The 26308-nt window shown below is 44.3% G+C and overlaps 2 protein-coding genes across 2 annotated transcripts in view; both read right to left on the bottom strand.

Annotated features, from left to right (window-relative positions):
* kdm5ba (lysine demethylase 5Ba) overlaps positions 1-23836 on the bottom strand; it is a 206015-nt gene extending 182179 nt beyond the window's left edge. Inside the window, 7 exon segments of the mRNA XM_068056906.1 lie at positions 321-502; positions 16604-16762; positions 18360-18479; positions 22858-22895; positions 22898-22967; positions 22969-23016; positions 23759-23836. Coding sequence (XP_067913007.1) covers positions 321-502; positions 16604-16762; positions 18360-18479; positions 22858-22895; positions 22898-22967; positions 22969-23016; positions 23759-23836 — 695 coding nt within the window.
* A 145-nt stretch (positions 23837-23981) lies between these two features.
* LOC137383758 (uncharacterized) overlaps positions 23982-26308 on the bottom strand; it is an 89222-nt gene continuing 86895 nt past the window's right edge. The window contains exon 2 of the mRNA XM_068056908.1: positions 23982-24186. Within this exon, the coding sequence (XP_067913009.1) occupies positions 23982-24186 (205 nt within the window). The remainder of the gene's footprint in view (positions 24187-26308) is intronic.

Genomic DNA, 26308 nt, shown 5'->3' on the forward strand with positions numbered 1-26308 from the left:
ATTTTCCTCACTCCACCCAAAGTCTCTTGGAAAGCAAGGTCTCGGGGTTACATGTTGGCAGGACCATCAATTTATCTGCAAGCACCAAGCAATATGCAAGGTAAGACGTATTCTGTTACTATACATTCCACCCAATAATTTTTGAAAATTGTAAAAAAAAAAACTTCTGCAGTTCACCAAGACCTGATTGCACAGCATTCGTGGCACATAGGTCCAAGTTCTTCGGCAAGTCTTTGGTAACTATGCATATGTCTCCTCAGAAAACAAGTTGAGCCTAATGACCAAAGTCTTGACTATTTATGTTAGTGACTGTCTCTCACCAGTGCAGATAATTGATTGAATAGCTCCAGTGATCCTCAATGTGCCAGCAGAAGGAGGAGAAGCACATCCCCACATAGAGCCACGGCAACTTCATCCCACAGATATCTGCACTAACGTGAGTCAGGACCGAAGGTTCCAGCACAGGCATATTGTTTAAATTCCATCCTGAATCAAAGTATTCCTGCAAGTAAAAGACGCAAAAATGCACTTCAGAACTGCAGCGATAACATTTGACTCCAATCACCACATTAGAACTGGGCAGACTTCAACATTACAACTATGTCTGTTATACACGATGCATCATCCTATCACCAATATTTCTTAGTTCTAAATGTAGACGCTACCTCTCCAATATCCAACTATTAGATTACTTCACTGTACGCTCAACAATTAACTTGATCAAAGGCAAATTAAAGAGAGTCAAAAGGAACCCATCATCCCATCCCACAACATACAACTGCCTTTTCAACAACCTCGATTTTTGCCTCCAGTGCTTTACCAGAAAGAGTGTCAATCATTCTGAACTTACCCTTTACTAGTTTGTACATGTGCCCTCTTGTCTTAAATCTTGAAACAGTACTCAGGATTAAACTTTTCTACTCCATATAACCCACCCCAAAAATATCCCCTCTTATTTACTCCCTTTCAAGGAGGAAGACATACTTCCCTAACTCAATTCTTTGACATCAGGGATTAGCCTCATGGGATCTTCTCTGCACTAATTCAGGGCGTTGACACAATTTGCATTTCCGTGATCAGAACTGAACAGAGAACACCCACAGTGCGGTACTGAGCCAAACACAAGGGCCGGAATTTTACGATGGTCTGAGGAGAGCGGTCCACCGACCAAAATGTCGGTGGCAATCCCAGCTCCGGCAGCCTGGGGATCCAGACCAGATTTTACGATCCCCAGGCCCTTAATTGGTCTTAGGCTGGACTTCCACCTCATTGAGGCAGGAAGTCCTGCCTAATGGAGCTACAGGCCAATCATCGGGCTGGCAGCTCGCAGTCCCAGCAGTGGCCGCTGCTGGGACTGCAACCCAGCTGAAGAATGAAGATGGCGGGCAGCAACAGAGAACAGGTAAGTTTTTGGGGCTTCGCCGGGGTGATCAGTCAGTCCCTGGCGAGGCAAGGGAGTGGGGGGGGGGTGCAGCTCTCCGTCGGGCACAAGGTGCCCAATCAGGTGGCACCCCTCCAGGCCGTCAGAAGGCCGCCTACTTTCATCAGGCAGCTTTTCTGAGGCTTGGGCCGCTCGCCAATTGTAAAATCCCCGTGGTGGGTGGTGGATGGTGGAAGCCCTTAAGTGGCCGTTAATTGGCCATTTAAGGGCCTTGATTGGCCTGGGGCGGGCAGGCCATTTCTCGCCACCGGTCCGGGTAAATTGGAGGCAGAGGCGGGAGCGGGTCAGAAAGAGCCCTCTGAGCCTCCCACTCCATTTGATGCACCGGGGTGGGGCGGGGGGGGGGGGGGGGGGGGGGGCGTAAAATTCCGGCCAAGGACTCCCACAGCTCTCTGGGGAAGACAATTCCAAAGATTCTCAACCCAATCTCTCATGTCAGTCCGATATGGCTGACAACTTATTCTGAAGCTGTGACCCTGTGTTCCAGATTCCCCAGCCAGGGGAAACATTTTCTCAACATCTACCCCGTCAAGCCCCTTCAGGATTTTATATGTTTCAATTAGATTGCCTCTCATTCTTCTACACTCCTGAGAGCACAGACCTAGTCTACCCAGCCTTTGCTCATAGGACAATCTTTTATCCCAAGAACCACTCTAGGGAACCTTTGTTGTACTCTCTCTCGGGCAGCTATGTCCTTCCTTGGGTAAGGAGACCAAAACTGCACACGGTACTCTCAGTGTGGCCTCACCAATGTAAGGTACAATTGTAATAAGACTTCTTTACCACTACTTTAAACCCTTCATAACAAAAGCCAACACAATCATTTTGCCTTTCTAATTGCTTTCTGTATCTGAGATCTACTGCTGATTACCACCTACCACCCCCACTTCACTGATGAATCAGTACTCCTCCATGTTGAACACCACTTGGAGGAAGCACTGAGGTGGCAAGGGCATCGAATGTACTCTGGGTGGGGGATTTCAAAGTCCATCACCAAGAGTGGCTCAGTATCACCACTACTGACCGAGCTGGCCATGCCCTAAAGGGCACAGCTGCTAGACTGGGTCTGTGGCAGGTGGTGAAGGAACCAAGAGGGAAAAGCATACTTGACGTTGTCCTCGACAATCTGCCTGCCGCAGATGCATCTGTCCAGGACAGTATTGGTAGGAGTGACCACCGCACAGTTCTTGTGAAGATGAAGTCCAGTCTTCACATTAAGGATACCCCCCATCGTGTTGTGTGGCACTACCACCGTGCTAAGTGGGATAGATTTCAAACAGATCCAACAATGCAAAACAGGCCATCCATGAGGCGCTGTGGACCATCAGCAGCAGAATTGTATTCAACCACAATCTGTAACCTCATGGCAAGGCATATCCCCCACTCCACCATCACCATCAAGCTGGGTGACCAACCACAGTTCCATGAAGAGTGCAGAAGGGCATGCCAGCAGCAGCACCTCAAAAATGAGGTGTCAGCCTGGTGAAGCTACAACCCAGGACTACTTGCATGCCAAACTGCAAAAGCAGCATGCGATAAACAGAGGTAAGCGATCCCACATCCAACGGATCAGACATAAGCTCTGCAGTCCTGCCACATCCAGTCGTGAATGGTGGTGTGGAAGTGAGCAGAAAGGCATGGCACTATGCTTAATGGGAAATATAGCCAAGTTAGGAATAGTAGCTTTGCTGAGCTTTGATTTTAAGTGGCAGAAACCACAATGAAATAGTTAAAAGTAAAGGCAGAGCGTGTGAGACTGTAAAGACTAGCCGACACTGGTAATTGCAAGGACATCTGTTCTTTATGGCCTGATTGTGTGACTCCCTGTGGTTTGGAACAAATGGACTTCTGTGAATCAAATGATGTCCATCCCTGTGTGAGTGATAAGGAGTGCTAGGCCCCTCTTATCTTCGTGAGCTGCCACTACTTGTAGCTGCAGACTGCACGAAACACTCAGGAATGTACACCTAATAGAGATAGCAGGATGCGCCGTAATTACTTGTCACAAGGTAGAGACAGACTCATGATCCATGTAGGGAGTGAGACCAGCATGGTTATTGATGATTCCTATGATCTTGCTAATTAGCTTGCTTGTCCACTTTCTTTTATCTTGCTGGTATAAAACAATATATTATTAGTAACAAGTATGTATTGAGAATGGAGTGTATTGTAACCTCAGTAACAGATGTACTGCATGTCACCACGTGGGTGAAGTCGAATTGTACCGCACTGATTGGTTAACCAAAGAGGTGTAGCATGAATCTTAATGGAAAAACAGTAGTACCTGTATCACAAACTTCACTTACTCTGGGGGGGGGGGGGGGACCCGACAGACTCTGGTGGAGTCCGTGCCGCTGTTCTCAGAGTAAGTCCGCTGGCAACTGCGCAAATAAAGTAATTGATTTTACCTACACATCCGACTCGGTATATTTACTGAACCAGACTGAAGGCAAAAAGAACTCAGATTAACAGTGGTGGACTATTAAACAACTAACAGGAGGAGGTGGCTCCATAAATATCCCCATCCTCAATGATGGGGGGAACCCAGCATATCAGTGCAAAAGATAAGGCATAAACATTTGCAACAATCTTCAGCCAGAAGTGCCAGGTGGATGACCCAACTCAGCCTCCTCCTGAAGTCCCCAGCATCACAGATGCCAGTCTTCAACCAATTCAATTCACTCCGCATGATATCAAGAGCAACGATTGAAGGCACTGGATACCGCAAAGGCTATGGGCCCTGACAACATTCCAGCAACAGTACTGAAGACCTGTGCTCCCGAACTTGCCGCAACCCTAGCCAAGCTGTTCCAGTACAGCTACAACACTGGCATCTACTGCACAATGTGCCCAAGTATGTCCTGTACACACAAAGCAGGACAAATCCAACCCAGCCAATTAATTACCGTCCCATCAGTCTACTCTCAATCATCAGCAAAGTGATGGTAGGTGTCGTCGACAGTGCTATCAAGCAGCACTTACTTAGCAATAACCTGCTCAGTATGGCATCAAGGAGCCCTAGCAAAACTAGAGTCAACGGGAATCAAGGGGAATACTCTCCGCTAGTTGGAGTCATACCTAGCACAAAAGAAGGTGGTTGTTGGAGGTCAATCATCTCAGCTGCAGGACATAACTGCAGGAGTTCCTCAGAGTAGTGTCCTAGGCCCAACCATCTTCAGCTGTTTCATCAATGACCTTCCTTCAATCATAAGGTCAGAAGTAGGGATGTTCGCTGATGATTACACAATGTTCAGCACCCATTCACAACACCACAGATACTGTGAAGCAGTCCATGTAGAAATGCATCAAAACCTGGACATTATCCAGGCTTGGGCTGATAAGTGGCAAGTAACATTCGCGCCACATAAGTGCCGGGCAATGACCATCTCCAACAAGAGAGAACCTAACCATCTCACCTTGACATTCAGTGGCATTATGACTGCTAAATCCCTCACTAACAACATCCTGGGGGTTACCATTGACCAGCAACTGAACTGGAGTAGCCATATAAATACCATACATACAAGAGCAGGTCAGAGGCTAGGAATCCTGCGGCGAGTAACTCACCTCCAGACTCCCCAAAGCCTGTCCACCATCTACAAGGCACAAATCAGGGTGCAGCTCCAACAAAACTCAACAAGCTCGACACCATCCAGGACAAAGCAGCCTGCTTGATTCGCACCCCATCCACAAACATTCACTCCTTCCACTGAGGGACAGTGGCAGCAGTGTGCATCATCTACAAGAGGCACTGCAGCAATGCACCAAGGTTCCTTAGACAGCACCTTCCAGACCCGCGACCTCTACCATCTAGAAAGACAAGGGCAGCAGATGCATGGGAACACTACAACCTGCAAGTTCCCCTCCAAGCCACACACCACCCTGACTTGGAACTCTATCACCATTCCTTCACTGTTACTGGGTCAAAGTCCTGGAACTCTCTTCCTAACAGCACTGTGGCTGTACCTACCCCACGTGGACTGCAGCGGTTCAAGAAGGCATCTTGCTACCACCTTCGCATGGGCAATTAGGGATGGGCAATAAATGCTGGCCTGGCCAGCGACACCCACATCCCCATAAACGGATTTTTAAAAATTCGTGATGTGATTCATGTATAAGGATACCCTTTGAAATCAAAAATATCACAGTCTCAGCATTCAAAAAAAAATTTCCTCCCAAAGTGGATAACTTCACCTTTCGCCATATTGCATTCCAACAGTAATGTTCTTGCCCACTCACCCAACCTATGACCCTCTGCAGCCTTTTGGAATTAGCAAACCCAGCACTTACTGTCCATCGCGAATTGCCTTCAAGAAGTGATCAGCCGCCTTCGTGAACTGCTGCAGCCCTCGTGGCATAGCTACACCCAGTGCTGTTCTAGGATTTTGACCCAGCGACAGTGACAGGACGATGATAATAGTCCCAAGTCAAGGTGGAGAGAGACTTTCAGGGAAACTCGGTGATGGCGTTCCCATGGATATGCTGCCCTTACAGGTTTGAAAGGTGCTGCCAAAGGAGCCATGGCAAGTTGCTGCAATGCATCTTCTAGATGGTACACACTGCAGCCATTGTGCACCAGTGATGGAGGGAGTGCATGTTTATGATGGTGGACAGGGTACCTATCAAGCGGGTTGCTTTGTCCTGGATGGTATTAAACTTCTTGAATGTTGTTGGAGCTGCACTCATCAAGTGGGGAGCATTCCATCACACTCCTGACTTGTGCCTTGCAGATGGTGGACAGGCTTTGAGGAGTCAGGATATTGTGAGGACCCATAGCCTTTGCTGCATCATAGAAACATAGAAAATAGGAGGAGCAGGCCCTTCGCTGATCATGGCTGATCATCTAATTCAGTACGCCGTTCCCGCTTTCTCCCCATATCCCTTGATCCCTTTGGCATTAAGAAATACATCTATCTCCTTCTTGAATATATTTAATGACTTGGCCTCCACTGCCTTCTGCAGTAGAGAATTCCACAGGTTCACCACTCTGAGTGAAGAAATTTCTCCTCATTTCAGTTCTAAATGGCATATCCTGAGACTGTAACCCCTAGTTCTGGAATCCCCAAGCCATCGGGAACATCCTCCCTGCATCTAGCCTGTCGAGTCCTGTTAGGATTTTATAGGTTTCTATGAGATCCCCTTTCATTCTTCGAACAAAGTGATTCCTGACAATGCAGCGGCCCGCTGACGTCAGAGTCCGCCAAGCTTCGCACATGCGCAGCTACATCTTGCCAGGAATTAGTGGCGCATGCGCAGGATGACGTCATCACGCAGCGCCAATGTCATCACGTATCCATGCCAGGTCCATGTTCGCTCATGCGCGATAAAGCGTCATCGGGTATCAGACCCTTTACTCCACTGGAGGAAGCGGCTGAATGGGAGACTTTGAGGCTGGAGCTCTCCCCACTCAGCAATTCGCTCCAGGCCTCGACACTTCCTCCCCTCAGCCGCTCGCTCCAGACCTTGCTGCTCCCCCAGCCCATTGTTCCTCGCTTCGCGCCACCCCATTCTCCGGCCGCTTGCTCCCCACCCCCCTCCTCAAGCCACTAGCTTTAGGCCGTGCTGTTTTCCTCCTACGTTGACCTGTCATCCCTAGCTTTTCCGGGCGGCGCATGGAGGCTGATGAAACGTGGGAACGAGTGGCCGAGAGGCCAAGAGGAGGGAAGCAGTGCGGCCTAGAGCTTGCGGCTGTGACGGAAGAGCAAGCAGCCAGACAGCGGGGTGTTGCGAGTGGGAAACAATTGACCTGGGAAGTTGGGGGGGTGAAGAGCAGCGAGGTCTAGACGGGGGGGGGGGGTAAGAAGAGAAGCGGCTGGTGGGGAGGAGGGGGAGAAAGCAAGTTGTCGAGGGGGTAGAGCAGCCAGTGGGCCGGGAGCTAGTAACTGCGTTCGGGTGAAATCAGTCCAGGTCAGTCATATAAACAAATCACAATAATGAATTGGCAACACATATTATACTCTGCCCGATTTTCTTTTCCATCTATCAGGGTGCCAATTCACTATCTTCCAATGGAAATTCAATCATAAAATTCCTTTTGTATTTAATAGGATTACTGGAATGTGAAATGGATCTGAGGATTACAGTTAGTATCCTATAACTATATATTAGCATATTACTGGGCTTCCACCCAACTTAATGTAAGGTTAGTTTGCTGGAACGATCTAGCCACGAGCATTTCCTGTGATAAACTGAGCAGCACCATCTTTAATAATGGCAGCGTTCCAGTTGAATAGCCAGCATTTGCGCATGTGCAAGTACTGCGCTAGTGGTTGCGTTGTCAGCAAATGCAGCCTTCTAAACTCCAGTGAAGAAAGGCCTAGTTGACCCAATCTCTCCTCGTACATCAATCCTGCCATCCCAGGAAATCAGCCTAGTAAATCTTTGCTGCACTCCCTCCATGGCAAGAACATCCTTCCTCAGATAAGGAGACCAAAACTGCACACAATACTCCAGATGTGCTCTCACCAAGGCCCTGTATAACTGCAGTAAGACACCCTTGCTCCTGTACTCAAATCCTCTTGCAATGAATGCCAACATACCATTCGCCTTCCTAACTGCTTGCTGCACCCGAATGCTTGCTTTCAGCGACTGGTGTACAAGGACACCCAGGTCTTGTTGCACCTCCCCCTTTCCCAATCTATCACTATTCAGATAATAAGCTGCCTGTTTTTACATCCAAAGTGGATAACCTCACATTTATCCACGTTAAACTGCATCTGCCATGCATTTGCCCACTCACCCAACTTGTCCAAATCACATTGGAGCTTTGTGTCGTCTGCATACTTGGACATGTTGCATTTAGTTCCCTCACCCAAGTCATTAATATATACTGTGAATAGCTGGGGCCCAAGCACTGATCCCTGCGGTACCCCATTAGTCACTGCCTGTCACCTGGAAAAAGGCCCGTTTATTCCTATTCTCTGTTTCCTTTCTGTCAACCAATTCTCAATCCATGCCAGTATATTACCCCCAATCCCATGTGCTTTAATTTTGCACACTAACCTCTTATGTGGGACCTTATCAAAAGCCTTCTGAAAATCCAAATACACCACATCCACTGGCTTTCCCTCATTTATTCTACTAGTTACATCCTCAAAAAACTCTAATAGATTTGTTAAGAATGATTTCCCTTTCATAAACCCATGCTGACTCTGTCCAATGCCATTTATGCTTCCCAGGTGTTCTGCTATCACATCCTTTATAATAGACTCTTGCATTTTCCCCACTACTGATGGAAGGCTAACTGGTCTGTAATTTCGTTTTTTCTCTCCCTCCTTTTTGAAATAGTGGGGTTACATTTGCCACACACCAATCTGTAGGAACTGCTCCAGAGTATAGAATTTTGGAAGATGACCACTAATGCATCCACTATTTCCAGGGCCACCTCTTTTAGTACTCTGGGATGTAGATTATCAGACCCTGGGGATTTGTCAGCCTTTAACCCCATTAATTTCCCTAGCACTATTTTTTACTAATACTGATTTCCTTCAGTTCCACCCTTTCATTAGACCCTTGGTTCCCTAACGTTTCTGGGCAGTTATTTGCGTCCTCCTTTGTGAAGACAGAACCAAAGTATGTGTTTAATTGTTCTGCCATTTCTTTGTTCCCCATTATAAATTCCCCCGTTTCTGACTCTACGGGACCTACATTTGTCTTCACTAATCTTTTTCTCTCCACATATTTATAGAAGCTTTTACAGTCAGTTTTTATGTTCCCCACAAGTTTACTCTCAGTCTATTTTCCCCTGCTCAATCAAGCTCTTTGTACTCGTTTGCTGAATTCTAAACTGCTCCCAATCCTCAGACTTGCTGCTTTTTCTGGCAATTTTATATGCCTCCTCTTTGGATCTAATACCATCCCTAATTTCTTCTGTAAGCCACAGTTGAGCCACCTTTCCGGTTTATTTTTATGCCAGACAGGAATGAATAATTGTTGTAATTCATGCACACGTTCTTTAAATATTATCCATTACCTATCTTCCACAAATTATTTTATATACTTACTACAGTACAGTCCCCTTTTGCCAACTTCTTTCAAGGCTGCGAAGCTTAAGTTTCTTCAATATCCCCTCATAGTTCATCCAGCCCCTTTATGCTCAACAGTGGAGTTTTTTCTGTCCTCTTTTGTTGTGGTATGATTATGGTATTTAGATTGAAATCAGTAATACAAGAATCTATTAATAACCCCTTCCATCTCCAAGTTAGAAGGTTGTGGGTTCAAGCCCAAAGACCTCTCAACAAGTTTCCACATGCTGACTGAATTTTACTGATTGTATATTTATGTCCCATATTTGTTCCACCATATGTAATACTTCACATTTGCTCTAATTTTATTATTTCTCCTTGTCCTGGACACCCTCATCAGAGGAAACAGTTTTTCTATCTACCTAATCAAATCCTTTAATCATCTTAAAACACCTCAATTAGATCACTCTTTAATCTTGTATACTCAAAAGAATACAAGCCTAGGGCGATTACAACTATGTTAATCAATCCTCTTCTCTGGAACTTAGTTGCTGCGTTTATGTCTGGATCAAGGTTGTAATGAGATCTGGAGCGGAGTGGTTCTAGCAGAACCCAAGTTGAGTGGTGAGCAGGCTGGCGGTGAGTAGATGGTGCTTGATGGCATCAGTCATGACCCCGATCATTTTACTCATGATTGACAGGAGGCTGATAGGGCAGTAATTGATCAAATTACATTTGTCCTGTTTTCTATGGATAGAATATACCTGGACAATCTTCCACATTGTCAGGTAAATGCCGATGTTCTAGCTGTATTGCAAGAGTTTGGCAAGGGAAGTAGCTAGCCTTCAGGTATTAACCTCATAGTTAGGATCTTAGTTGTATCAGTGCCTAATGCATTCAGCTGCTTCTTAAATGCAATGGGAAGTGAACCAAATTGGCTACACAACAGCATCTATGATGGTGGGAACAGAGGGAAGGCAAGTATCATCATTCATTCAGCACTTCTGTCCAAAGATCTATGCAAATATGTACCCTGTGCTCTTGCACTCATGCACTGGGCTCTAGGATGGGGATGTTCACGGAGCTTCTGTCTCCTGTTAGTTGCCTGGTTGTCCAAACTCATTCTTGGATGGATATATTGGGCAAGAGTTTTGTTCTGATTTGTTGGTTGTGGGATCACTTGTCTATACTCTTCTGCTTTTACCAGGTCGGTATCTCATTTCAAGGTATGTCTGGTTCGACTCCCGACATGTCCTTCTACATTTCACATTGTAGTACCAGCTTTGGTTTCTTGTCTTCGTGGTGATCAAGGACTGGGGAATGTGCTGAGCCATGATGCTACAGATTGTGCCGATATATAATTCTGCTGCCGACAGCCCATATTGCCTCATGGATACACAGTATCTTCTCTGTGGAGATGAGAATTTGTCTTCACAAGGACAATGCAGTGGTTACTCCTATCAAATTGTCTGTAACAGTTAGGGTTAGTGAGGACCAAGCCAAGTTGACTGCTTAAATCAAAGTAAAATACTGCAGATGCTGGAAATCTGAAATAAAAACAAAGTGCTGGAAATACTCAGCAGGTCTGGCAGCATCTGTGGAGACAGAAGCAGAGTTTACATCAGAACTGGCTTAAAACCCATTAGATTTCTCGCCTTTGCAAGTTGCGGGGGGGGGGGGGTGGGGTGCGGGAAAGAACAAATAGGGCAGAGGGCAGGAGAGATTAAATGACAAAGTTGTCATGGGACAAAGGCAAAGGCAGTGCAAATGGTTGTGGTGAAAGACAAATGGCAGAATAATGAACAGCTCTGTCCAAAAGCACAAACATGAAAAAACAAGTTTAAGGCGGGCACATGGTTAAAAAAAAATAAAATAAAATAATAAAAAAAGACCAGTCATGCTCTAAAATTGTTGAACCCAATGTTGAGTCCGGAAGGCTGAAGAGTCCATAATCGGAAGATGAGGTGCTGTTCCTCGAGCTTGCATTGATGTTCACTGGAACACTACAGCAGGCCAAGGATAGAAATGTGGACATGAGAACAGGGCGATGAATTGAAAAGCAACCAGAAGGTCAGGGTCATGCTTGCGAACTGAGCGAAGTTGGTTGCTTCCCTTGTCAACTGCTGCAGGCCCAATACAATAACCACATCCTTCAGGCTTGATGAGCAATAGCGCTATCAAGTCACTCTTGGTGGCAAACAATGAAGTCCACCAAGAACATATTCCATGCTCTTGCTTTCCTCATACTTCCTCCACTGATATTCAACATTTTAGAACAGAACTTACCCAGGGATAGTAAAGAAGGAGCCTAGGATGTTGGAAGATACTCATACTCGGTCATATCTTGGTCAAGCTGTTGCTCAACTAATCTGTGGGACAGCTCTCCGAACTCGGGCACCAACATCCAGACATTAGTCAGAATGACTGGAAAATAGTCAGGGCTGAGATGGTCAGGGCTACTGCCGATAGACGTAAATGATTTTATTTCTAAATTTTCTGTAATTGGATTACCGTATTGTTGCTCAAGTCATTTCAACGGGTATTGAGAGTCCTCCATACAAAAAATGGACTAGCCTGGCTTGTAAGCCAGACCAGATAGCATGATTTGTTCTTAAAAATGTCATTCACCTTTCTTAATACTTCCACGTCCAATTGTGGGCTGAAATCACCCAAATACACTTATAAAATGAATTTCGAGGAAGGGTTTACAGCTGACCGACATACCAAGGATTTCTAGCATTTTCCACTTTGCAGCATTTTGCTTTTACTTATACTTTTCTAATACTGTTTAATTATGCTCGTAGGGCTCACATAGGTCAGCTCTCCAGTTAAACAGCTCACCACACTAGTGTGAAAACAGCTACCATCACTCACAGCTCCTGGATGTTGTCATTTAGAACTCAGGTCCTCTGAAGACCTTTACACACTGGTTCTAATCTAATTGAGGTATACAAGATGATTAAGGGAATTGACAAAGTAGACATAGACAGGATGTTTCCTTCCGTGGGGCAATCTAGAATGAGAGGTCTTAGTTTTAGGATAAGGGCAGCAGATTTAAAACAGAGATGACGAGAAATTACTTCTCTCAAAGGGTCGTGAGTCTGTGGAATTCACTACCCCAGAGTGCAGTGGATGCCGGGACATTGAGTAAATTTGAGGAGGAGATAGACAGATTTTTAATTAGTATTGGGTTGAAGGGTTATGGAGAACGGACAGGAAAGTGGTGTTGAGCCAAGATGAGATGAGCCATGATCGTATTAAATGGCAGAGCAGGCTCGAGGGGCTGAATTGCCTACTCCTGCTCCTAGTTCTTATGTTTCCAAGCCTTTTGGTTCTTTTATGGTTGCCACAGTTCCTAATCCAATGATCAAATCCTTTAACAACCTTCAACTGATGTCATTCCAAATTTCAGCAGCCAACACGTAAAATAGAATCAAGTTACACTGCAAATTGTATATTAAGATTAGTACATGCTAAAATATGAAGGATTCTCAGAAAAAAAATTCTGTTGCACATATACAATACCTGCCTTTTTCTGTAACATACAAACTCTAAATGGTATGCAATATTTACTGGAATTTTACAGTAAACCAGAAAACAACCCTACTGCGCACCGAAGTCTATGCTTCTAGTTCTCCAACTCTCCCATGTTAACTATCTTCCAAACAGTGATTGTTTTGTCACTACTATCCTGCCAGGCAGATTGTTTCAAAACTAACCAAAGTTATGGCTAATACTTTAAATTCACCTTTCACTCATTTTCATTTATGTCCTTATAGTAATATTCCAGGTTCACCTCATCTGTACCATTTTACATTTCATAGTCTTCAATGAGTTGTGCACATTAACAGCCCTCTTTAATTTTTCTAATTCCTTTTATACTTGGAGTCAGCCTTGCTTCACGTTCACCAGTGACCCTTGCTGGACTTAATTCAGTACATCCGATTTTCTGACATCAAAGGGGGATTGGAGGGAGACACAGACAAAAATAAAGAATTTGCTGGAATTCTTTGAAGAGGTAGTGGAAAGAGTAGACAGGGTGATGCATTGCATTTCATATACTTGGATGTTCAAAAAGCCTTTGAGAAGGTAGGCTGATGATAATGGTTCAGATAATTGTATGTGGAGTCAGGGGGACAAATAGCTGGATACAAACTGGCTAAAAAAAGGAAAGCAGAGTGAAGAATAGTTATTTATAATTAGAGGAAGGTAGAAAGTGGTGTTACACAAGGATCAGTTCTGGGACCGCTGTTTACATTAATAATTCAGACTTGGGAACAAGTAACTAAATTTGCAGATGATTCTAAACTGGGTATTACAGCTAACATGGAGAAAGAATGCAACATAATACAAGATGACATTTGAAAACTTGCAGATTGGGCAACTAGGTGGCAAATGAACTTTAAATGTAAGGTGATGCACTTTGGTGGAAAAAGTAGAAACATCATTAACACCTTAGAAAATAAGGAACTGAAGAGGAAAGCAAACTAGAAATACAGGTGAACAAATTAAAAAGATCAGCAAAGCAATTAAAAATGATATAGCATTGGGATTTATTTCTAGGGGAATAGAATTCAAAAGAAGTGGTTATGTTACTTGTGTAGGGACCTGCTCAAGCTGCACTTAAGAAGTACTGTGCACTGTCCTGGGCTCCATAAAAATAGGATGTAGAAACACTGGAGAAAGTAAAAAAAAGATTTACAAGAATGGTACCAGACTGAGAGATTAGAGCTCTTAGGAAAGATGAACAGGTTGGGGCTCTTAACCTCAGGGAAAAAACCTTAGGTGACCTGATAGAGGTCTTTGAATTAATAACTGGGTTGGACAGGGTAGATGTGGAAAGAATGTTTCTACTTGTGGGAGAACCCAAAACTAAGTAACATATGACCCAAAGAAATCCAATAGGAAAATAAGGAGAAATTTCTTTACTCCATGGTTAGAATGGCAAAATAGCTTAGATGCTGACAGAAGAAACTGGACAAGTACATGAGAAAAAAGGGGAATGGAATGATACAGCAAAATGCTAAGATGAGGCCGATGCAATGGAACACTCGTTTGGTTATGAACACCACAGGCTAGTTGGGCTAAATGCCTGTTCTGTATATTCTATGTAACCTGCATTTATTTTGTGCTATTCACATCCTCAGGATGTTACAAAGTGCTCCAGTCAATTATTATTTTAAAGCAAGTGGCAGCCAATTTGCATACAAGGTCCCACAAACATGCTATGTTTTAGTGGTGTTCATTGAGGGATAACTTCTTGCCAGAACACCAGGACAACTCCCCTGTGATAATCATACTCTGGGATCTTTTACTTACAGCTAAGATGGTCTCTGTTTAATATCCCATCTAAAAGAAAGTATCTCTGACAGCATCAGTCCAGATTAGCTGCTCAAGTCTCTGGAGTGAGATTGAACCCAAAACCTTCTAACTCGGAGGCAAGTGTGCAGCCAAGATTAAATCTCAAGCACAATCTTAATTTTCTTATAAAACTGAAATTGTTCTTTAGTTACATATTACCGTATTACATTTGTGGCAATCTATGTATGGTACATTGTAGTAAACAGCAAGCTTTATTAAACAGTTGGAGAGTGTATCCAGGAAGTGGCACTGGTATTAATGCGTACTGCTGTGCTCATCTGCTGTCAGTGCTTGATGGGTTTTTGTTGTGCCAATGGGTTTTTAATAACTCACTACCTTATTTAGATAGGTAGAGAGGTGCAATATGCTCCATAGTACTTGGTGTGGGACTTGTATAAGCACAGCTGTTTAAAAAGTGCTGGCTAGCCTCTGGCACTGAGCCAAGAATGTGATCCAAATTCAAGAATTTTCTTTTAATTCAGCCTGAGGGAGATAATTTTCTCAGACTTGGTCATTTTCTAAACAATGTACTTTACCAGGGATATTTTGCTCTTCAAGTTAAGGGTTAGTTTCCACCACTGTAGCTGGTACCATATTTTCCCCTCGTTAGTTTTCACTCAATGTAGATAGTAAACATTTACTGCATTGCCTTAATAATTAACAGTTTCTGGAATGTTCAGCCACATGTAGTGCTCTACTATTAATGTTCTTCAACTTGTGTCAAGTGCATGAGAAATTACTTTCTTGCACTAGAATACTGTACCCTAGTGATTGTGGTACTGAATTTATCTTTGGAGTTGACTAGTTCAAATCCCAGCGTGGCATGTTAAGAATTAAATTTAACACATCTGGTAATTTGTGGGCTGGCAGAAAAAAAATGATGAAAACTGCCACATTCACCTTTTAACAGTGTGGCAGAAATTAAATCAACATTACTGCATGCTATTTCCACACTTCATTTACTTTGCAAATCCAGCCAGATTTTTCAAAGAATACAATTACTTAGATCTATTAGTGGTAATAAACCTTGGTACCCGATAGCACTGAAATATGCAATTTAGAAACTGCAGCATAAGTTCCTTTTTTTTTTAAAGTGTAAAACATTGCACCATACTAAATAAAATCAATACCAGAATGAGTTTCTAAAGTAGCCATTTTCACCAACACTCTCATTCTCCAAATTTCGCTCCTGCCCTCCTAAGGAAGATCTCCTTCCACTAGCACACGCCAGTACTTCAACCAAGTCTTTATTCACATGACTTAAAGAGCAAGTTAGCTAGTTATGTGAACTGATGCACACTGTTCAGTAGGTGGGGGGCGGGCGGAGAGAGAAAAGAGTAAGTTCTGGAGCCTGCTTCTACCACTGTCAGTCACACTTCTAGCTGGGACAACTGAACAGTGATCAGAACTCTGAATCCTGGCCAATTATCTTCTGAGATCTATGGGTGTCTACAGCAATTATAGCACCTCTTACTATTGCAGATCAGCTGATTCAACAAGGGACGAATGCAGTTCCAAAGTCTGCTGGTGTCTATAGCCAGTCTGGTTATTCACAGTTTGACCTCAATAATCTTTGAAAGGCTTAGTACAAGGGAACATAGCAAAGCAGGAAAATTACTGAAAACATTGGTGTAGATTTTTTACATGATTTCCTGCTATAACTTGGGCAGAACCCCCTGGAAAAATAGTGCAAGCAGCCGTTTTTGCCATTTCTCATCGGGTTCTGCTAACGTTATGGGAAACCCTGCAAAAATTCCAGACAAACATTCGTGGCATTTAAGGACCAGAATGGATTTTCCCAGACACCAATTTTACATATTTAATCTAGCAGCCTTACCTGTTCATCAGGTCGCAGTTTAATTTTGCCATTTTTGATGGGGAATCCACTACCAAATTCTTTGGAGGCAATGTCGGCACCATATTCCACTGTAACATCTTCTTCAATGGTACTAACCAAGCGCCAGAACTCCTTTTCCACCAGCTCCGTTGGAACCATCTGTATTTTTGCACATTATGTACATTTGGGAATGGGGAGTCAAGGGGAGAAGAAAATAACTAATCAAAACTGAAATGAATCCATGGAGAATTCTTTGCATTAGAATGCATCTGCTGTCTTAATCACAAAGGCAAAATGACTGTACCGATTAATTTACTTAAATTTAACAAATCGCTTTTAGTTTATTTTATTTTCCCCTAGTGAACTTTTGTACTGATAAAGCTGTAAAATGGAACATCTTTTGTTTAGGCACCCAATTTTGTTAACATCCAGCACTTCCAAGTTGGGTAGAATACAGGTTAGATGCAGAGTAATAGCCCTCCCAGTTCGGTTGCAACCTCAGGAAAGCTCAATGCATCACTGGCAAGTCCTTTTTCCTCAACACTCTTTACGATCTGGGATGAGAAAGCCCAAATCTACTTCACACGGGACACAGACAGTTCAGGATAAAAGTGCAGCTTGCATTTAATAAAGCATCTTTCACAACCTCAGGACATCTCAAAATGCTTCACAGCCAATTATTTATTTTTGAAGTGCAGTCGCTGTTATGCTGTCATAGGAACATAGGAACAGGAATAGGCCATTCAGCCCCTCGAGCCTGTCCCACCATTCAATGAGATTATGGCTGATCTGCAGCCTAACTCCAAATACCTGACTTTGGCCCATATCCCTTAATATCTTTGCTTAAAAAAAAATCTCAGATTTAAAATTAACAACTTTTCTAGCTTCAACTGCTGTTTGTGGGAGAGTGTTCCAAACCTCTACCACCCTTTGCGTGAAGAAGTGCTTCCAAACATCTCTCCTGAACGGTCTGGCCCTAATTTTTAGACTATGCCCCCTAGTTTTAGAATCTCCAACCAGTGGAAATAGTTTATCTTTATCTAGCCTGTCTTTTCCTGTTAATATCTTGAAGACTTCCATCAGATCACCCCTTAACCTTCTAAATTCTAGCGAAAATAGGCCTAATTTGTGTAATCTTTCCTCGTAACTTAACCCCTGTAGTCCAGGTATCATTCTTGTAAACCTATGTTGCACTCCCTCCAAGGCCAATATATCCTTCCTAAGGTGTGGTACCCAAAACTGCTCACCGTACTCCAAGTGGGGTCTAACCAGGGTTTTGTACAACTGCAGCATAACCTCTGTCTCTTTATACTCCAATCCTCTAGATATAAAGGCAAGCGTTCCATTAGCCTTTTTGATTATTTTCTACACTTGCTCGTGGCATTTTAAAGAAATGTCGTGAAATGTAACAGCAAGGACCTGCGCGATAAGTGGCCAGATAATTGTTTTATTAGTGATGCTGGTGACAGGATGAATATTGCCAAGACACTGGAACAACCCTGCTCATTGAATAATGCCATGGGATCAGAGATGGCAAACAGGGCCTTAGTTTAATATCAAATCCAAAATACAGGTGGTCTCATTCCCATCGCGCTTTATTTTCAATAATATAACATTAACAAAACTTCAATGAACTGTAGAACATCCATTAAGGAGTTAAACTTTTTCTGAGTATTCTAGATCAAAGCAAATAAAGTTGTGAGAATTTGAATATCAAGCTCCAAAAACATTCTTTCTAAACCTGAAGCATACTTACATGTACTGGCATATTGAAGTAGTCTGATTTAAAGGCATCTGCCATTTCTCCAAATGCTCGGAGTGTGTAGTCCCTGGGGGCTTGTTCAAAACCAAAAGCTTCTTGAGGTTTGCTACATTCCTAGAACAAAACTAAACGTGTTCAGTATACTCTGAACTCAATGGCATTCCCACATGACTAACTGCTGTTACTATTATACTCTTGCAATACCACACGACTCAATCAACATATAAAAGAACAATGCTGCAAGGTCATCAGAAGCAGCAAAGTCAGGTCAAAAGCTCCGTTACAGGACTGAATGAAACAAAAAGGGAAAAACAAACAGGTTTAAGATCAATAATTTAAATACACACTAACTACTTCCACAAAGAGGAGATAGATTGGACAGCCTTTAATTAAATAGTGTGGGAAGAGGTACTTCTCATCAACCTACAATCCTTCACCTTGTGTTCTGGCCAGTCTTTTAAAGCAGCTGTCACCTGACCAGTCGACCTAAAATGTTAACTTGTATTTCAGATGCAGACTGATCAACTTCTGCTTTTTAGATTTCCATCTTTCATGGTTTTGCATATCCATTCTTAAAACACAGAATCACACCTTATCTTGATAAACAGTGTTGGACACGTGTGTTTCTCTTGCTCTAAGCAGTACTTACTGAATTGAAATATCTGGAAAGGAGCAAGAGCCAGCGACTTAATCTGGCATACAAGTACAACATTATGTAGATGTAAAATTCAGGAGGTGACTAGTAGTGCACTGGAAAAGTCTGGAGTTGACAAAGGCATGAAGGAATGTCTCAGCAGTGTTGGGAGGAAGGGGGTGAGATAGGGATGGAGGCAGGGAAATATTTCAGATGATAGTAGGCAATCTTGAAGAGAAACGAATGTAGGGTGTGAAGCTCAGCTCAGGGTCAAGCAGGACACAAAGGCTGCTCGTTATTGCAATCAGCATTAATGAGCATCCAGAAAAAGGCATCGAACCAGGGACTACAGCACAGAATCTGATATGATTCAGGTAGAATGGCTTTCATCTTGCTAATGCAAGTAGCTGTCTCATTCATGACTTGATTTCAGACAGGCACTGAAACAACTCTGTAGCAATCTCAGAGTTGAAGTTGGCAGGGAAGAGGTTAAGCTGGGTATTATTAACATGCATAGGAAAACTGACCCCATGCTTGCAGATACGTCACTTTGGACAACACACAAGTATGGAACAGAGAAGCAATGAATAGAACTTTGGAGCACTGAGTTGTGAGCATTCAAGCAGAAACCAATGCACACAACATGCTAGCTGTTTTGAGACATATGGAATAATGTGGAGGCAGCGTCATAAAGAAACAGAGGAGGATTATGTGGTTGCTCACACTGCAGACAAGACTGAAGAGCAAGAATAGTGATAAGGTATTAAAGACAGAACCTCACTCTGACCAAGAAAGTCTGAAGTGGGCAGTATGCAAGTTAGACTCTAGGGATTTCAACAGGGACTGACAGGAACAGATTTGGGTGACAACAAATTCCAGAACTTAAGACACAAGGAGAAGACTGATGATGATGAGGTGGAGGGAGCTTTTAAAAGGAGTTCACAATGGTTTTGAATGGAGGGGGTGAAAATGAAATGTTGCTGAGAGAAGAGACACTGGCAAGCACTGCACTTAGAAGAAATGGCTGAAGAAATTACCAGAGATTCTGGAAGGAAGCATCACCTCCTTCCAAGTAATGGGTGCAGATGAACCTGCTGGAGCAGACAGATATCAGGCAAAATGAAAGTTCCATTATGGGGCAGTTCAGCTGGAGTGAACGATCTGATCACATCAGATGAAAAGGGATGTTATTCTGTTAAAAATTAACCATATTGGCAACCTCCAGGTAAGAATATTGTACTGAAAAGAGTCCTTTAAAAAGCTCTTGACTAATAGTGCCTTCTTTTGAGATGTATGCAGTGTTGGCCAATGGGTTCAGTGCCGAGGCCTGCCTCTCACCAAGTGGTTGTATCTGTCGACTTGGATCAACACCAAAACTGAATCTCAGGCAGTCACAGGCTGCAATTTGGAAGCAAATAAATCACCAGAGTTGCAAGTTATCATGCAAAAAGAAGCTTGCATTAAATAGCACCAGACAGCCAGTCAAAGCAGAAGGGTGGGTAGACTTGTGATTAATGGTGATGGAAGTTGTATGGATTCCAGAAGATCATCACTTTTTCCCCCAGATGTGCAAGTCAAAGCGCAACAGTCACAATTTCTCTCTGGGATCCTGAGAACTATTGTCTATCTGAGTCAAGAGTTCATAATTAGTTTCTGTACTCTATTAGAATTTGGACCCTGCATCTGGTACAAGCAAGACTTACATCATTATACCCAGAATGGCTGTTAAGTCGGTAACGTAGGCTTTATGCTGAGTTTGAAATAGGCTTTGGAATTCAAAATTGTGTGATCTTGAAAGGTCGCACAGATGGGTGTTGACTGCATTAGTCATTGGAAAGAATCCATGACATTAAATGCATTTTGAAACTGAAAGCTGGCATTTGCCAGTCAGTCAGACTGATCTGAGCAAGGTAGGCTGCAGTGAGTAGATACCAGAAATCGCATCATCTAATTAATACAAGAAAAATCAAAAAATGGTGTACATTTAAAACAGAGCTATAGAGCTAAATACAAAGCATGAAAAATTACAAAGCAGAACCAAAGTAAGATGGATGGAGAAAAATCAGAAAATCTCCTCCCATGACAGAAAAAAAAATCGAAGTGCACAGATAGATATACAGCAGATTTGAAGTTTACTGTTAAGTGTCACACAGAGCGGACAGGACTTCGTCTCCACAAGAACTGCGTGGTGCTCACTCCTATCAATACTGCTTCGGGCAGATACATCTGTGGGCAGTTGTGCCACCATCACTGTGCCGCCAGTGGAAAAATATACCCAGGAATGGTGATGGGCCTCGGATGTTGGCTGATGGGTACAATTCTGTAAGTATGACTAGTCTATGGAACAACTCTCCCAATCGTGGCACAGGTTCCCAGATGCAAAAACGACTTTGTAGGGTTTACTATGCTGGTTGTGTCTTTGTTGTACTCAAATCCGATGCAGAGGTCGAGGGCAAATGGGTCCATCTGGTTTTATTTTTATTATACTTTTTTGTAGTGATTTAATTGCTTGCTAAGCCATTTCAGTGGGCAATTAAGAGTTAACCACATTGTTGTGTGTCTGGAGTCACTTATATGCCAGACTGAGTAAACAATGGGAGGCTTCCCTAAAGGACAATAGTGAAACAGCTGGGTTTATATGGAAATCCAGTAGCTTAAGGCCACCCTTGCAGATGCTAGCTTTTTTACTCCAGATTTATTTAATTAACTGAATTAATTTCACAAACTGTTATAGTGGAATTTGAACTTGGGTCTGATTATTAATCCAGACCTCTGGATTATTTGTCCTGTAACAATCACAATGCTACCTTACCTAGTACCCACCTAATCTTTACTCATTGGGCAGAACACAATGGAACATACCTGGTGAACAGAGTACATTTCTTCACTTTGGAATTAACTGGATATTATTCCTTTAATCATTTTTTTTAAATCCTTCATGGATGTGGGCATCATTAGCTAGGCCAGCATTTATTGCCTATCCTTAACTACTTCTTGAACCGCTGCAGTCCTTGGGGTGTAGGTACACCTACAGTGCTGTCCGGTTTCAGTACTTTTCTTAGACTTCGTAACAATATGATACAACTGAGTGGCTTGCTAGGCCATTTCAGAGGGTCAGCCACGTTACTGTGGGTCCGGAGACACATGGCCAGACCAGATAAGGACGGCAGATTTCCTTCCTAAAGGACATTAATGAATCAGATCGTACAACAATCGACAGTGGTTTCATGGTCACCATTAGACTATTTATTTTATTTATTTAGAGATACAGCACTGAAACAGGCCCTTCGGCCCACCGAGTCTGTGCCGAACATCAACCACCCATTTATACTATCCTACACTAATTCCATATTCCTACCACATCCCCACCTGTCCCTATATTTCCCTACCATCTACCTATACTAGGGCAATTTATAATGGCCAATTTACCTATCAACCTGCAAGTCTTTGGCATGTGGGAGGAAACCCACGCAGACACAGGGAGAACTTGCAAACTCCACACAGGCAGTACCAGAATTGAACCTGGGTCACTGGAGCTGTGAGGCTGCGGTGCTAACCACTGCGCCACTGTGCCGCCCTGTATTTTTAATTCCAGATTTATTCATTGAATTCAAATTTCACCATCTGCAGTGGTGGAATTCGAACCTGTGTCCCCAGTGCATTAGCCTAGGAGTCTGGATTACTAGTCCAGTGACATTACCACTACACCACCTCCTACCTAAAGCCATTAATCCTTAAATAGTACAGACTTATCTGTTTAAACATTGGAAATTGAGAAACTTTGAATGCAAAAACAAAAGCAATATGTCTTCATACTTCGGTATAACTGGTACTAAGAGTAGGATTCCAGTTACCAACCTGAGCCAGACATTTTGGACATCTCCAATCACCCTTAGAACGTCTTGTAGGGGAGGAATTAAACAGAAGGTGTGGTAACTGTCATCACAGCCATCACACAGTAGAAGTCGATTCCTCTTCATTACCTTGTCCACATATTAGGCAAACATACAGGTCCACCTACAAAGGAAAGAAACAAACAGAATTCAGTCCACGCCAGTTTTAATGATCTACACAAGACTCCTTCCACTCTATTTATTTCATCTAATCCTATAAACATATAAAATAAAAGCAAAATACTGCGGACGCTGGAAATCTGAAATAAAAACAAGAAATGCTGGAACCACTCAGCACGTCTGGCAGCATCTGTGGAAAGAGAAGCAGAGTTAACGTTTCGGGTCAGTGACCTTTCTTCGGAACTAGCAAATATTAGAAATGTCAAAGGTTACAAGCAAGTGAGCCGGGGGTGGGGCAAGAGATAACAAAGAAGGTGTAGATTGGACAAGACCACATAGCTGACCAAGAGGTCATGGAGCAAAGGCAAACAATATGTTAATGGTGTGTTGAAAGACAAAGCATTAGTACAGATAGGGTGTTAACGAACTGAGATTGAACAGCAAGTATAAACATGAAAAAAAAAAGTGGGTAAGCAAACTGAACAAACTACACTGAAATGAAACAAAAGAAAAAAATTGTTAAAAATGTAAAAAAGAAAAAGTAACTAAAAATAAAAGTAAAATGGGGGCCCGTCATGCTCTGAAATTATTGAACTCAATGTTCAGTCCGGCAGGCTGTAGTGTGCCTAATCGGTAAATGAGATGCTGTTCCTCGAGCTTGCGTTGATGTTCAGTGGAACACTGCAGCAAGCCCAGGATAGAGATGTGAGCATGAGAGCAGGGGGAGTGTTGAAATGGCAAGCAACCAGAAGCTCAGGGTCCTGCTTGCGGACTGAGCGGAGGTGTTCCGCAAAGCGGTCACCCAGTCTGCGTCCTATAAACATATCTTTCTTTTCCTTCCAGCCTTGTGCAATTATTCAGCTTCCTCTTAAATGCATTTATGCTATTTGCCTCAACCGCTCCCTGTGGTCACAAATTCCACCATCTCATCACTGACTAAAGTTTCTTCTGAATTCCTTGTTGAATTTATCAGTTAACACCTAGCTTTGGACTTCCCACAATTGGAAACATCTTTTCTATGTCTACCCAATTAAAACCCTTCATAATTGTAAAGACCTTTATCAGATCACCTCTCAGCCTTCTCTTTGATTCAGTCTTTCCAGAGAGCTTTGCACTCTTAGTTCTGGTACAATTCTTGTAAGCCTTTCTTGCACTTACTGCAGTGCTTCTATAGCTGTTATGGAACAAGGAAAACAAAACTGTGCACAGTACTCAAAGTGTTGTCTAACCAAGGGTCTACACAAGTTTAAAATCATTTCCCTGCTTTTCAATTCTATTCTTATAGAAATGAACCCCAGTGCTTTGTTCACACATTTTATGGTTATAGTAACCTGAATTGCTATTTTTAACAATTTGTGTATCTGTACCCCTAGATACCTTTGTGCCTCTACACCAGGGAGCCCAACCTTTTTGCATGGTGGGGGCCACATTACAAATTTTGCCCTACATAGGGGCAGGTGACCAAATTTCAGAAGAATTAAAAATTTATCTTACTATCAAAACAACAGATGTGCATTTTTGTGAAGCTTTAATGAGAAATCTAATTTATTGACTTACTTTCTCATCAATGTACTGAACACTGATTTAGTGACATACCTGGCATTGTTGTTGCTTGCATAAGTAGTCAATCTCTGCCCACACACTTGATGTAGAAGCAGAGTATTCTGGATAGATGCCCATCTGTCAGGAGAGACCTTGATCTTTCTCCCCCCTCTCTGTGTCCGTCTCTTTCTCTCACCTCCCCCCACCTCCCCACTCTAGGACTAGGGGAACACAGACTGAAAGTTTTGTGCAAAAGATGCAGGGGGAATATGAGTAAGCACCTTTTTACACTGCAGGTGGTAATGACCTGCAACACTCTGCCCACAAGGGTGGGTGGAAACGGAGACGATCAACGAATTCAAGAGAAAAATTGACTTGCAGGGCTACTGGGATCAAGCCAGGGAGTGGTACTGACTGCACAGCTCTGTGGAGAGCCCGCATGAACTCAATAGGCTGAATCGCCTCCTGCTGTGCAGTAAATAAATGACTCTCTCCCTGCCTCTCCCCAATCCCGTCTCTCTCTCTCACACCCTCCGCCCCATCTCTCTCTCTCGCTCCCTCCGCGCCATGTCTCCCTCTCGCTCTCACACTTCCCCCACCCCATCGCCCCCCTCACTCCCCCCACCCCATTACGCCCCCTCACACATTCTGCACCATGTCTCTCTCACTCTCCCCGCCCCATGCCTCCCTCTTGCTCTCTCTCCCCCCGCCCCGTCCCCCCCCCCTCTCTCTCTGCCCCGCCCCATGTCGCCCTGTTGCTCTCACAGCCCCCCACCCCATTACCCCCCCACTCGCTCTCACTCCCCCGCCCCATTACCCCCCTAATTTGCTCTCACTTCCCCCGCCCCATGTCCCCTCTCGCTCTCACTCTCCTCGTCCCATGTCTCCATCTCGCTCTCACTTCACCCCCCCCCCGCCCCCGTCCACCCCACCTCTCACGTCCCCACCACCATTCCCCCTCTCACTCTCTCCCCGCCCCACGTCTCCCTCTCTCTCACTCACTCCCCCGCCCCACGTCTCTCCCTCACTCCCCCCTCCTTCTCTCCCCCTCCCTCACTCCCCTCACTCCCCCCTCCTTCTCTCCCCCTCCCTCACTCCCCTCACTCCCCTCACTCCCCCCTCCTTCTCTCCCCTCACTCCCCCCTCTCCCCTCCCTCACTCCCCTCACTACCACCTCCCCCCCTCTCTCACACTACCCCCCTCCCCCCCCTCTCTCACACTACCCCCCTCCCCCCCCTCTCACACTACCCCCCTCCCCCCCCTCTCTCACACTACCACCCTCCCCCCCCTCTCTCACACTACCCCCTCCCCCCCCTCTCTCACACTACCCCCTCCCCCCCCTCTCTCACACTACCCCCTCCCCCCCCTCTCTCACACTACCCCCTCCCCCCCTCTCTCACACTACCCCTCCGCCCCCTCTCTCACACTACCCCCTCCGCCCCCTCTCTCACACTACCCCCTCCGCCCCCTCTCTCACCTACCCCCTCCCCCCCTCTCTCACACTACCCCCTCCCCCCCCTCTCTCACACTACCCCCTCCCCCCCCTCTCTCACACTACCCCCCTCCCCCCCCTCTCTCACACTACCCCCTCCCCCCCCTCTCTCACACTACCCCCTCCCCCCCTCTCTCACACTACCCCCTCCCCCCCCCTCTCTCACACTACCCCCCTCCCCCCCCTCTCACACTACCCCCTCCCCCCCCTCTCACACTACCCCCTCCCCCCCCTCTCTCACACTACCCCCTCCCCCCCCTCT

The sequence above is a fragment of the Heterodontus francisci genome, chromosome 25 (assembly GCF_036365525.1).
Source record: "Heterodontus francisci isolate sHetFra1 chromosome 25, sHetFra1.hap1, whole genome shotgun sequence".
In the NCBI taxonomy this organism is placed as follows: Eukaryota; Metazoa; Chordata; class Chondrichthyes; order Heterodontiformes; family Heterodontidae; genus Heterodontus; species Heterodontus francisci.